The sequence below is a fragment of the Centruroides vittatus genome, unplaced genomic scaffold, assembly GCF_030686945.1.
Source record: "Centruroides vittatus isolate TY-2023 unplaced genomic scaffold, ASM3068694v2 contig_359, whole genome shotgun sequence".
Lineage (NCBI taxonomy): Eukaryota > Metazoa > Arthropoda > Arachnida > Scorpiones > Buthidae > Centruroides > Centruroides vittatus.
The window spans coordinates 1,938,481-1,951,904 of NW_027122182.1; the positions used below are offsets into that span (position 1 = coordinate 1,938,481).

At 32.0% G+C, this 13,424-nt stretch overlaps 1 protein-coding gene across 1 annotated transcript in view; it reads right to left on the reverse strand.

Annotated features, from left to right (window-relative positions):
- The window catches only part of LOC136974956 (uncharacterized), a 29,377-nt gene extending 16,189 nt beyond the window's left edge, over positions 1 to 13,188 (reverse strand). The window contains exons 1-14 of the mRNA XM_067269953.1: positions 12,995 to 13,188; positions 12,461 to 12,660; positions 11,077 to 11,209; positions 10,779 to 11,002; positions 10,539 to 10,712; positions 10,300 to 10,455; positions 9,845 to 9,949; positions 9,669 to 9,782; positions 9,464 to 9,599; positions 7,836 to 8,396; positions 6,056 to 6,225; positions 5,840 to 5,942; positions 5,252 to 5,297; positions 3,562 to 3,740 (exon numbers count right to left, since the gene is read on the reverse strand). Of these exons, the coding sequence (XP_067126054.1) occupies positions 3,562 to 3,740; positions 5,252 to 5,297; positions 5,840 to 5,942; positions 6,056 to 6,225; positions 7,836 to 8,396; positions 9,464 to 9,599; positions 9,669 to 9,782; positions 9,845 to 9,949; positions 10,300 to 10,455; positions 10,539 to 10,712; positions 10,779 to 11,002; positions 11,077 to 11,209; positions 12,461 to 12,660; positions 12,995 to 13,002 (2,309 nt within the window). The 5' untranslated portion in view covers positions 13,003 to 13,188. The remainder of the gene's footprint in view (positions 1 to 3,561; positions 3,741 to 5,251; positions 5,298 to 5,839; positions 5,943 to 6,055; positions 6,226 to 7,835; positions 8,397 to 9,463; positions 9,600 to 9,668; positions 9,783 to 9,844; positions 9,950 to 10,299; positions 10,456 to 10,538; positions 10,713 to 10,778; positions 11,003 to 11,076; positions 11,210 to 12,460; positions 12,661 to 12,994) is intronic.
- Positions 13,189 to 13,424: the final 236 nt, after the last annotated feature.

Here is a 13,424-nt window from a genome sequence, read left to right on the forward strand (position 1 = left end):
ATTTGTCACGCTCTCCGCTGATTTTTAATGGTAATATTTAATGTAAAATCCAGTTTAACTTGCAATTAATTTTTCCTTAAATTTGTTTGCCATCTTTTAGTAGGGGTGGTGAATTTCCAATAGTGTGTGGCGCGATATCTTACGGGGCCCAACCAATATAGGGCCCCAAACCAACCTTTTATAAAGAAATATCCCCCCAAAATTTGTTTAATAGGCTATTTATCTACCAGAAGGTCACATAAACTTGAATGTATTATTTTTAATTAATAATACTTCACTTATACTACTGTTTAATGGGTTTAATTATATAAATTTGTATAATGCATTTTTATTACTAACAAATTTTATAACTTGTTTTTATTGGATTTAGGCTATAATTTATGTGAGATTTCGTACTGATCGAACTAAATATGTTTATTTAAATTAAGGACACTGGAACTGTTTTAATTATAAATTTTATTATTTTACCAGTAACTTAATACAGTATACGCGTAAACATTATTTAGTATTGGCAATGTGTGAAAAAAGTGATGTAAACGTGGATTATTTAAAAAATGTGTGGCCTCAGTTCAGTGGCAGTTTATCCTACGGGCAGAAATGGCAATTGCCTGGGGCCCTCGACCGAATTTTAATGAGAAAATATTCCCGACACCGTACACGGGGGCCCCCTAATTCAAATTCGTCTGGGCCCTGTGAAGTTATAACGCGCATTGCCCCAGTTCTCTTTGAAAACAATATATATATGAATTTCCATCCCTGCAGAAATATGAGAATATTTAAATACTTATATATATATTTATTTATTTTCTAAATTAACAGCTGTAGTTTATTGTACTAGTAGCGGTAGCTAATAGTGGTATAGACATTAAATGCAAACCGTAAACGAGTTTTATGGCACCCACAGCCATGAGAAACAAAACGTGTTTACTTTCGCACCTCATGGAACCGTTTTCTCTTTAAATAAACTAATAAATATTCAAGAAATTTGTCATCGAGTTAAAGGTAAAGAGTGTAAAAACTTGACCCGATAAATCAAAATTTATCAGTGTTTGAAAGAACATAATTTGCATAACAGAAATTTCACTAATTAATACACAGTGGCGTGTTATAGCCGCATGGGGCCTAGGCGAATTTTGAATTAGAGGGCCCCCATTTGGCTTCTGATGAGATATTTTCTCATAAAAGATTGGTTTGGGGTACGGAATTTCCATAGGATACACAAAAATTATTGATTATAACTCAATTGAATATCATTTTGAATAATTTCTAAAGTAAGAAGATTGAAAGGGTTGTAAAAGTTAGAAAAATCTCACCCCGAACATAATTTATTAGAGCATCACCAATGTGTCATTTTAAGATTTGATGCTTCACTAACATATAATGATTTGTAAAGTTTTGCCGATGACCCGATTTATCCTTTAAACGTATATTGAACTGTTCTCAAGGTCTATAGGTTGCTAGGTTTTGAACCGATGAATTTTGTAGAAATAAAGTATTGTTATTCGCATAGATTTAATAAGAATTACTCTTTACAATATTAAGAATTACTCTATTTTTTTTACGAAATAGAAGGATAATTTAGAAAAAGATTTTTAAAAAAAATCAACAAGGACATGACGAAAGTGGAATTCGCTTCGTTAATCATGTATAGGGGTTTTGAAATAAATCCCTATGGGTAAAAAGGGCAATTCCCTATTAAATAGAGGGCTCCAAACCAATGTTTTATAAGAAAAAAGTTAGTTCTATAGTTTATAAACGAAAGATATTCGTATTAAAAATCACAAGAATAACCCTGTACTCATCTCCAGTTTGTTCGAAATTGTTGATATATATATATATATATATATATTTTTAAATATCTAAAAAATGAAGAAATTATCGGAATCATAAACCGAACATCTAGACACACCTTCTAATAATAACAGGGATAACACGTCTTGGCACGATAATATTGTCACAACAGGATAAGTTCAGTGTAAAGCTTTTTCCTTGATGTCCTAGCAAAATACACCGACTGTAATCTGTCAAGCTAACATTCTTTTAAACAGTATCTTCCAAGTATGTTTTTAACGTATTAGAATGAGGTTAGCATTACTGTGAATCACTATAAAGCTCTTATGAGTATTACACACGTTTTAAGTTCATAGAATTTTATAAACGACCCAGATAAAGTTATCATTCGAGCGTAACTCTGTTACTGTATCTATAAATAGACGATTTCCCATTCTTCGTATTATTTAAACACTCGACTCTCGTCCGATTTTGATGAATGCAAATTATTTAAAGTTAAAAAAACATCGTTCTGGATTAGATTCAAAATGGCGTAAAGTTAAGTTTCCTGAAACTCTTTAGGTGGTCTCACTGCTGGAAGCCACAGAAGAATGGCCTGCAGACTTTTGCCTTCAGATTTGATCCATAAACCAAGTGTAATATAAACAAAATAGACAATAACTTAGTGAAAAATAACACGTATTTTCATTCTTCTTAACCGTATAAGCCTATACTCACCGTTCGATATTATTATTAATAATACTTTCTGATGTATTCATACAATGCTGTATTTGAATATAGAGGTCGAGAGCCCGAGGGTCCTATACTCTATAATCTTTTAATGTTAGCGATCTGAATATTTCGGTAATTGAGGTATAAGATACTTGATAAATTAACTTTATTTTTCGATTATCTTACGTAAAAATTGTCGAGGAGAAAGTTTTTATAGGAAAATTTCTATTGTTGATAAAAGTTAAATGCCCTAAAAACATAAAAAGTAGGATTTATTTGGCCGATTAAACCCAATCTTTACTTCGAAAATTGGTTAAATTGCGTTATCTTATAAAGAAAAAACCCAAACTGGCTATTTGAAAGAACAATATCTGTTTTATCTGGTATTAAGAGAGAAAAATAAATTAGTTTATCGATCGATCTAGACCTACTAATTTTCATATTTGCATAGTAACTCGGATAATCCTATTAAATAAATGGAAGGATTAACAAATCCGTTATTTATGGGGCGGAACTATTATTACCTAAAGTGTTTTTTTAAAAGAATCCTTAAGAGTTATTTGGTTGAACGATCGAAGTAACATCACGCGACACGAGTACTAAAGTATAAATCACTTTAAAACTTTAAATAATGCGGTACAGGAAGTAAAACACCGTAACGTTAAAATCCTTTGGAGCCCCACAAAATACAAAAAGGAAACTCCCTAAATAAGAAAACAATAGGAATAAGTAAAAAAAAACGAGTACACCTAACTCTCATTTAGGTAAAATCAGCCATAAAGTACAGTTACACTTAGGTGTAGGTTTTAATAGATATGCAGTTTGTATATGTCGAAACGGAGCAATAAAAATAATTATTTATCAGATATCCTATTTTATTCGGTACCAGTTTGATAACGAACGTCCTCTGAGTTCGTCACGCGGTGATATTTGATTTCTTTTTTATTTATTTATTTATTAATAAGCACTTTCTTCCCCCTTTCTCCGTACAGTTTAATCAAACGCGCCGTTATAATTTGCATAGAAACAATTTATTACTTAAATTAATACTTTTCTCACTTATGATTAATGGTGGTACGTAAAGCGAATCGTCGGTTACCGCGATTGCTATCTCGGTAAAACGAAATTTGCACCGTGGTCGTCACTTTAACAGGTGATTTATCATAATGCATGATAATGATTACGTTTTCTTCGTGCATAATAAAGTCATTCACGTCTCGACAATGAAGGCATTGATGCTGTTACGATGTTACGTGCGTTATTATTACGAGAATAACGGCGATTTTAAGGTTCGAATTAAGGATGATACGTGTTAAAATCTCGAACAGAGAGTATAAAACTTCCTCTATTATTACCGCTTTAATTATATTAAGAAGGAGGGGTTATAGAGCAGTCTTAGCCTTGATTTTTTTTGATTATATTGATAAAACAAACCCCCCCCATTCTATATCCATTCATGTGATTAATGCAACTATTATTAACGATTGCAAATTGCAAAGGTATGGTATGTTTTATAGTAATTTCTGATCCTTATCCGCCCGTAGGATTATCATTTTAGTCTAATTTGCCTATCTGATAATTCGAAATGCATTATCTTCCAGTAAGTTTTATGAACTTTACAGTCCCAATTCCGAAGTAAGTTACGTTACTCCTAGTGAGGAATGGGTGTGTGTAAGGTTGTAAGGTGACCTATTCTACAGTAACTCCTTTCACCTTGGCCGTACCATTCACAAAAGGTTCCGCCCTCACACAATGCCAGCTCGTGATTTACAGTACAGTTAATAAGATAGAAAGAGGAAAAAGAAACGAAAAAAAAAAAAAAGAATTATAAAGACAACTTGGCACAAGTTTATGATCTGATATTCTATTTACAAACGTGACAATACCGACCTTATACCGTCTGCTGCTGATTCAAATATAAAGTTTCATTGACAATACCACATTACGTTTTATAACCAGATGTAAAATAGGGGGGAAAAAGAAGAATTTATAAGGAAAAGATTGAATTTTTTGGTTATTTTCTACGTCTTACAATTAAAATTGACTTATTATTATTAGTTTTTTCGGGTTAATAACTTTAAATTTTCTCGAGGAAAAGTGTTTTTTTTTTGTATTATATAATAAAATTTCAGAACTTCACGTACAATTAAATTTTTTAGGTTAAAATATCAAACATTTCGTAAGACTTTACGTACAATAAGTATATTTATCGAAGAATTTTTAATGGTATAATTAAAAAAAAATTGATCGATTCGCTTCTTAATAATAATTCTTGTTTAATTTTATTGTAAATTTGTTCTGTTTTATGGACAAGAGATAACAAGTTTTTCACGCTTTATAATTTATTTAATTCTGTAAAGTTTTGTTGATATCTTGTTGTATCAGGAAGACTTTTTTTTATATTTCGTTGGGTTTTTGCATTAAAAAAACCCCTTAAATTTATATATAAACTAATTAAAGTTAAGTAGAATTTTTTGTATCACACACACTTAAAAAACAGAAGGAAAAAAAGAAACAAATTATTAGATCATCTTCACTCAATTGCTCAATTTTCACGCTCGAATAATAAAAAACATACAGAATTTCGTGCAAATTATGATTCCCCCCCTCTTTTTTCGAGTTGTATTCATATAAACTCGTTCTATTTAAATTTATTATTATTATTTTTAAAGTTTTCTTTGATGTTTCTTGTTAATTATCACACTTTGTAACTGGAACATTATCGATATTCCCATTAATCTCTCCATGCTTCTAGACCGACTTCTGGTAAATTTCGACAGGGCAGCACAGGGTTACTATAAGGAAAAAAAATACATATATTTGTTGTAATGGGCATCGGCAAGGAAATTATTTTAAAAATAAATAATAGTAGCGTGGTTTATAACGTTACCTGAGGGTTTATTTTATCTTAATGAACGAGTTGAAAGCATTTCTTCTTGAATATTTTATACAGATAATATACAGGAACACGCTAATTTTCCGGTTTAAATTAGCGGAACAATATATATATATATATATGTTTTTATTATCGATAGATTAATAACACTATAATTTTCTTAATGATACAAAATCACTGTATTCATTAATGGGGCTTGAACATGTTTACAAAGGAAACTGTATTTAAACAATTATTCGACTGATAGAAGTACTTGAAAATAATTAAAGTAGTTAGTTTAATGTTTAAACAATTTGTATAGTTTACAGAATGAGGAAACAAATAGGTTAACTCTTAGTGTTTAATAGTGTTTACGGCTTATAAAATGCACTTTTCTTGCATAAAATACCGTCTGCGCCTTACATGCCGGCAAATATAGACAATATAATTTGTTAATCTCACCTGAATGAAGGGAAAAGGAAGACATTCTCTTGTATGTCATCAACTTGGGTGTTGCTGCATATAATTTTTGCTAGAGTGGTTTTGCGGATTTCTTGTAATTGTTCTAAAACATTATATATACATTATAATCACGTATATAATCATTATAATCATCTATAGCAGCTAATGATTCTATAGATGATTATAAGTTACGAGAAATTTAAAAATTTTTCTTACGACTTGTAAAAGAACCGGTTTGTCTTCCATGAGTGAAAAAGTATCTATCGCCGAATTTTAATTTGTTAAACTGGAGACCTATAATGGTGGCAAACGTCGGTCCTATTACTCCACCTTCGACGGGTGTTTCGGCTGTTCCTCCAGAAAATAAATCTATATCATCGACAGATCTAAATAGAAAAAAATGTATATATAATATTTAAATACCAAACTTTCTATTTAGTGAACACTTAAGCCAACCCTATGTTGGGCGCTTAATTTTTCTTCTGCAGGACGTAAGACGGCGGTGCCCAAAGTTTTTTTATGGGGGGACCAAATTTTGCGTAAGGCGTAGGTGGGTGAGCAACAAATATTTTCTATAGGAAAAGTAGGTCTAAATCATTTATAAGAGGTGTGTTAAATATACTCGGAGTCACCTTTGACTTCTATTCCTTTTAATTTGACTTTAAATTTTGGCAATTATTAAGGAAAACAATTGATAAACACTATATCAAAAGATTATATATTATTACGTCACTGAAATTTTTTTCATTTATATTGTATTTAATTATGTAATTAGTTATTATTCGTCTCTTCACACGGTAAAATTTCCCAAAAGAAAATTTCCTGCCAAACAGTAATTATATGCATAAGTATACAATTAGCATTGTATACCTATGAGCATATTTGAATAGCCCATTGTTTGTATACGTTTACGTAAATTCATAAATAAAATTAGTACGTGGTTAGATAAACGTGAGGTTATTTACATTTTTGCAGAAACACGAATAAAAACTCTGTATGCTAATTGAATGAAATAAAAACGAAGGAGGATACCGTAGAAAAATGTCTGAAATCGACGCTGTACATGGGGCCGCTATTTCAAATTTGCCTGGGCCCCACGAAGCTATAACGCGCCATTGATCAATGGGGACATTTAACTCGAGAGCCGAACACAGAGGCTTCCTTTTATGTTAAAAAAAGTTGTAAAGTTCAATTATTTTAACTCTTAAATTAGTTCCGAAAGTCGAACAATTAATATACAGTAGGCCTAATTTTACAAAGGCTGCCATCTAGCGAAAAAATTTTTTATCATTTCGTTATTTTTGTAACTTTTCCTGTTCGATTTCTCTTGTTTAAGTCGAGAAATTATAACGTAATAATTGCTAAAATTAACTTTGATGCGTTAATATTTTACCCACGTTAAATAAAAATGGTGACGACCTTCTTTCGGTGTAATATTCTAGTTACACTTCATCGATCGTCACTTCTGACGTAACTTATGTGGAACATATCAAATCCCCGTTTGAAATATTTAGCATTGTCAAATGTTCTTCGTAAACCGTACAGAAATTTGTCAGTTTTATTCAGAAAAAAAAAATCTAGAACAATTATTATGAGTCTCGAATATTTCCTTATAATATTTTGGCGTAAATATGTGCCTCACATTAATTAATATGCATATGGAGCCAGGAATGTAGGTAAAGAGGGGAAGAAGGGACAATGAATCAAGCGTTAAAATCCACTATAGTAACTAAAATACTCGTTTAATTTAATTATAAAAATATTTTTTACATGAAATTAGTAGCGAAATTGAGACCGAAGTTTTCAACGCGAAAACGTGTACGCGCCGTTTTCCTGTAAGCCTAGAAGTTTGACAATGGCGTTTGGAACGTCGAGCACGATTCCACTGATTTTCCAAACGCCATTGCCAAACTTCTAGGCTTACAGGAAAACGGCGCCGTACACGTTTTCGCGTTGAAAACTTCGGCCTCAACTTCGCTAGTACTAAATTACTTACTCGTATGCATTCTGGAATCCTTTAATAGCGTTGGATGACATAACAACCCTCAAATCGTTGAAGTTTCTCACTCTTACACCGAAAGCGTGTCTGAGATACGCTGTATAGCCCGGTATACCGTGCTCTCTCCCTCTTAAAACGTTGAGGGATGCCAAATCCAAGCCTGTGTTATTACCTCTTCTTCTATAAAGAAAATTAGTTACATCGGGTACCATAAACGGATCAAATTTCTGAGCCGGTTGACTCGGTATCCCTCTCATCAAAGGATCTATTAAACCGGAGTATAAATCGAAAGGAAAGAAGAAATTATCTCTCAAATCAATGGAGGATTTTCTTCCCGAAGATGCAATGGTTTCGAACATCGTATCGATGAGGCTGTGGCCAAATCTATACGCGGCCGTGGAGAATTCGTGTAGTAAACTTGGATTGATGCTTGGATCGTACATGGTGTAACCCTCCTCGGTTATCGGTATATTATAAAACTTTGAATATTCGGGACCTAAAACAGCGGGTAGATATTCGTTCCATGTCACCATTTGCAACTGGGCTCCAACAATCTTCCTGAAATTGAAAAGTAATGATGTTATTCATTTATACAGTATTTTTTAATAATAATAGGTCTATTCTTCAGATTTCTGCCACGTATACCCCCGTATATAGTGTGGTATGTTACGAGATTGTTTATTAATATACATGTATATTAGAATTTAGACTGTAATTATCAATTTTATACTAGGTATTTAATTGAGAATTAAATAAATGTAACATTATTTACTGTATTATAGATGAAAGATAAATGCATATCGTGTCTACCGTGAATTATCATTAAATAAGAGCATAAAAAATTACACCAGGAACTCGAACCATAAAATTTTTTGACGTGTTTATTTTAAAAATTTTCCTAAATCGTAAAAAACATTCACAAATATTCATTTTCCATGATAAATGTTATATGCATCTATCATTATTTTCCATTTATATTTTATAAATACCCTATTAGAAAATATTCTTACACAAGGAAGTTTTTTAAATAAATAAATAAATATATATCGTGTTTATCACCTGAATATCTTTTTAAATTTAAAAATAATAACAAATCGTATTTTGAGTAGACATTACCCTAATTCTCGGTAATATCTGCCTTTTGTACAGAATTCAAATAAAAATCTGGCTGCAGTGGCGCGTTATCCTATAGGCAAAAGGGCTAATATCCCAAAAAATTCTTCCGAAGAAAAATTTTTGAAGCCAACACTGGGGCCCCGTAGTTCAAATTTGCTTGGGCCCCATGAAGCTATAATACTCCACTGAGTGGCCGGGAGGATAAAAACCACTTAACATTAATGGGTTCGAACTTCAAAAATGGAGTTTCCCGGGTATTCCTCACGTTTGTAACACCTAAATAGGGGGCAATTTCCCTTAAAAGTCCTTTAGGGAAACGTCCTCCCTCGACAGATTGCCGTATGCGAACAAACAAGTCAAATAGAATTGTTTTTTCAAGCTTTGCAAGGGGAGGAAAAACTATAAATTTTTATAATAAAATTTCTTACCACGATGCATTACTTTCCTGAAATTTTCCTTCCTCCTTTTCCCACATTCATTAATATCTAAAATTGTTTTAAAGTATATACCTTGCTTCCTGATAAATTCTTTCTCCAGACCATCGAGGATTTATACTTTTTAATCCTTCAGCAATTCTGTTATGCTGTCTAGCCATAATTGTATGTAAAGTGGTTAATCCTGGTTGTTGATTCACTCTTGGATCACCTAAAATACACTTTAATCATTACTGAATCTAATAAAATTGATTCGAATCATAATGGGTATTACATCTACCTGATCTGAAACACAGCATATTATCTTCGGGTATACTGCATTGATCTGAATTGGGAGTGTTACTGGGCGGTAGAAGTTCACCATGTTCTCTATTCATCACCGTTCTCAATTTACCTAATTAAAGTGTATTTTAATACTGGAATACATTCGATAATAAGGTTTGTAATCTGACTCACCATCACCACTGTTAGTTCGTAGCTCTCTACTAGTATTCATATTAGTTCCATATATATGGCTACCATCTACAAAGGAAGATACTTCGTTTGTCTGTTGTCGAGGTCCTGAAATATATTTAAAATAAATACCATTTTTGAGTTATATTATTAACATATTTATTCAAATTTTAAATTGATTAGTTAGCCCGAATCTTTCTCATCTGTACTTTTTCTAGCGTGGTAAATGGCTCGTCTTCTTCGAAAAAAATGGCGACAAATTATCATCTTTCTGTGAAATCTATGCATTATTTGCAACATTCAGGTCCTGATTTGTGCATAAACTAAACGAGTGCAGCTTAGAGCATTGCGTTATTAGTCTTCAGCTTACGACTTCACACGTTTCATTATTTGATAGAGGTGAAAGGTGCAGCCCTGGCGATATTCTTTAAGAATCATTTATTTAAAACGAAACTTACCAAGTAAACAATTAGGACACATAGCAGATCTGACGAAATTAGTGCAAGTTTGATTAAATTTCGAATAAAATGGATCGTCTTTTCTAGTTACGATAGGAAGACATTGAGGGTGAGTACTGTTTTGCAATGGACAACATTGAATCATTCCGTTATCAACTGGAAAAGAAAATTAAAGATTATAATATATTTTTATATTCAACATACAAAGATTTAATAAATTTAAAAAAAAAACAACTTACCAGTTCTACTGATGGGTGTTAATGTAATATCGTGATCGATAAATTGCCCAAAAGACATGAGCATCATAGTGTATTCTTCAGTAGAGCGATCTCTGTAGCGATGAATAGCTAGGGATATATCTCTAGGAGGTGGTAACTGTTTTCCACTTTGAGAAACACGAGGTAGGGATATACCTGGAATTTGGAAATAGGTTTACTAAAACAAAAATCTAGTACGGACAAGTAATAGTCTTCACTAACCGTCAGCATATTGGGGTGGTAAAATTCTTCTAAAACAAGTGAAACTCATCCCCCAAGAAGGATTTTTCAAGTTGTTACAGCTTCCATCGAAAGTTCTAAATCTACTACTTTCACATCGTGGTTGGAACTGATTAAAGCATTGTTGCACCAATGGCCTGGCAGTAGTTTGGCTCAGATCTAATTGCGATAGACCAAATATGATTTCGTCCGGAGATAAATTGAATCTGAAGGTGGGGGGAAAAACTATAGCATTCGTAGATAAAAAGATATTATTTTATTTATAAATTATATATTTTACCGATCAGCTAGAACTTTTGTAATTTCTTCAAATTGTTCTCTGATTTCTTCTAGAGTTATGGCTCTTGGAAAAGTCATCAAGAAGAGTTGATGTCTGCTCTCGGCAGGATGCAGACGGGCAGAGAGTGTTCTACCTGTAGTGAAAAATCGTGTTAATTATACAGTAGAGAGTCGTTAATCGGAATCCCGGTAATCGCAATCGCCGGTAATTGGAACAATTTTCAGTCGGACTGTGTCATGCTGAATCGAACGTTTTTGATACTAGATTTACTTCTAAAGTATAATTTTCATGTTTTTATATTCTTCAATATATTTATTTCGTTTGTACAAAACTAAGAAATAATTTTTAACGATACGATAGCCTCGATTATTATTATAAAAATTTTCGTTAGGCTTAAAATCGACGAAAATTCAACGCGAAGCGACACGCAACGGAGAAAAATTTCAACATCGGATAGGTTGTTATATTTTTTCGTACATAATCGGTAAGCGAAACAAATCACTAATCTGAACAACCCCAGTCCCCAATTGATTCCGATTTTCGACTCTCTACTGTAATACGTAATGTAATACATAATTTTAAAAATGCTATGCAATGATTTCTCTTTTAAATTTGGATAAATGATAATCTTTTTACAGGTAGAATAAAATTAGGGAAAATATATAACGATTATTTTTCTAGTTTTTCTTAAAAATCGCATTTATTGTCACAGGATATACATGTATTTCCTTTAAATACCAAAGATATCTGATTTTCCTCCGGAAAGAACGAGCAGATCGAATAAAAGAAAAGAAAAAAACAGGACAAACTTATAATTATTTAGCAATTGATAAAATTACAGCAGTTTTGAGTAGCACAATCCTCAAATTAGAACAGTACTATTTGAATATTGTAAGACTTTGTTCTCACTTATCTTCGATTACACGATTAATAAAAATACACATAAAATCATTATAACAAGTTTTTAAATTTCTAGCCATTTTTGTATTATATTTTATCTATTTTTTAAAGAAAAATATAGATGATAATTTGAAGTGATTTGTTAAAATTCATCCATATATTCAATACATCAATGAATTAAATATAAACGGTCTGCTTTGTAAGTTTGTTTCTTTTTAGTTGTTGTATTGCTCTAATTAACTGCAAAGCTTTCTCTAACATTTATAATTGTTAATTATCCATAAAACTGAATAAATAATGTAACGTTTTTAGTTTTATATGTCTGTAGGATAGAGATAAAAATAGAGAGACGAGATAAACAAGCTTTAGCTCGTCTTTCACTCATTTTTGCAATTACTTTCCAGTTAAATTGTCCTGTATTGAAGTTACCTTACAAGAAACTTGCATGTTTAAAGAATATAAATAGAAGATGGCACTTAATCACCTTGAATAACTAAATTCCTTTCTATCTCTCTTCTTCCAGATATAATAGACGAAGCTTGATCCACCGCATCATTAATGATGTCAGTAGAGATAGTTGGTACGTCAACATTTGGTCTAGGAACTGGAGGTAGTCTCCGAGGAGACACCTGACTTTCAGACTTCCAAAATAGCACCAGAAGGCAAACACTTCCAAACACCAATCTGAAAAAAGAAATTATATAAAAATTTGCATCCATTTTTAAGATTGGGAAGTTTCCGAATTACCACACGAATTTAAGAGATACACCCATTTTGTCCCATATTTACCAATTAATCACGATCTTGACCCACAAAACAATTAATTTTTCGTGACTTTCGTTAACAGATCTCGCACAAAATACTTTATAAGGGCTTACAAAATAAATTAGATGACAAGTATGACCTACCAAAACTTGTATATATTTAAATTCGAAATAAACATTAAGGTTTGACCCTTATTTTTAGATAATAAAGATTAATTAGTTGATTTAGAAAGCGCGTGTATAAGCCTACTTACTTGATCATGCCCAAACTTCAGTAGAATGAACCGATAGTAACTGTGGAGAAGTCTTAAATATCCGAGTGAATATCACGCAACGAAATTTCTCGGAAATCTTCTGGATGTTGTACAGTACGTGCCCAGGAATAATTTCCCTTAGGGTGACGTCAGTCATTATGCAATTTCTCGACCCGGCTGGACAACTTCGCCTTGCATCCTGACATTTTCGACTGTAATTTATATCATTTTAATGCGGCATAGTTACTTCAAACGTCATTTTCTCCACAGACGACATGAGGCATGAATATGAATTAGTTATTTGCGTTATAAAAAGCTCAAGGTTGGTAACAATTTTATAAGTTTAATGGTGATTAAACACACCTCACCCCATGTGACAAATTAAAATTCCCCATTTATGAATTTTTGAATTAATATTATTTAGTTATAT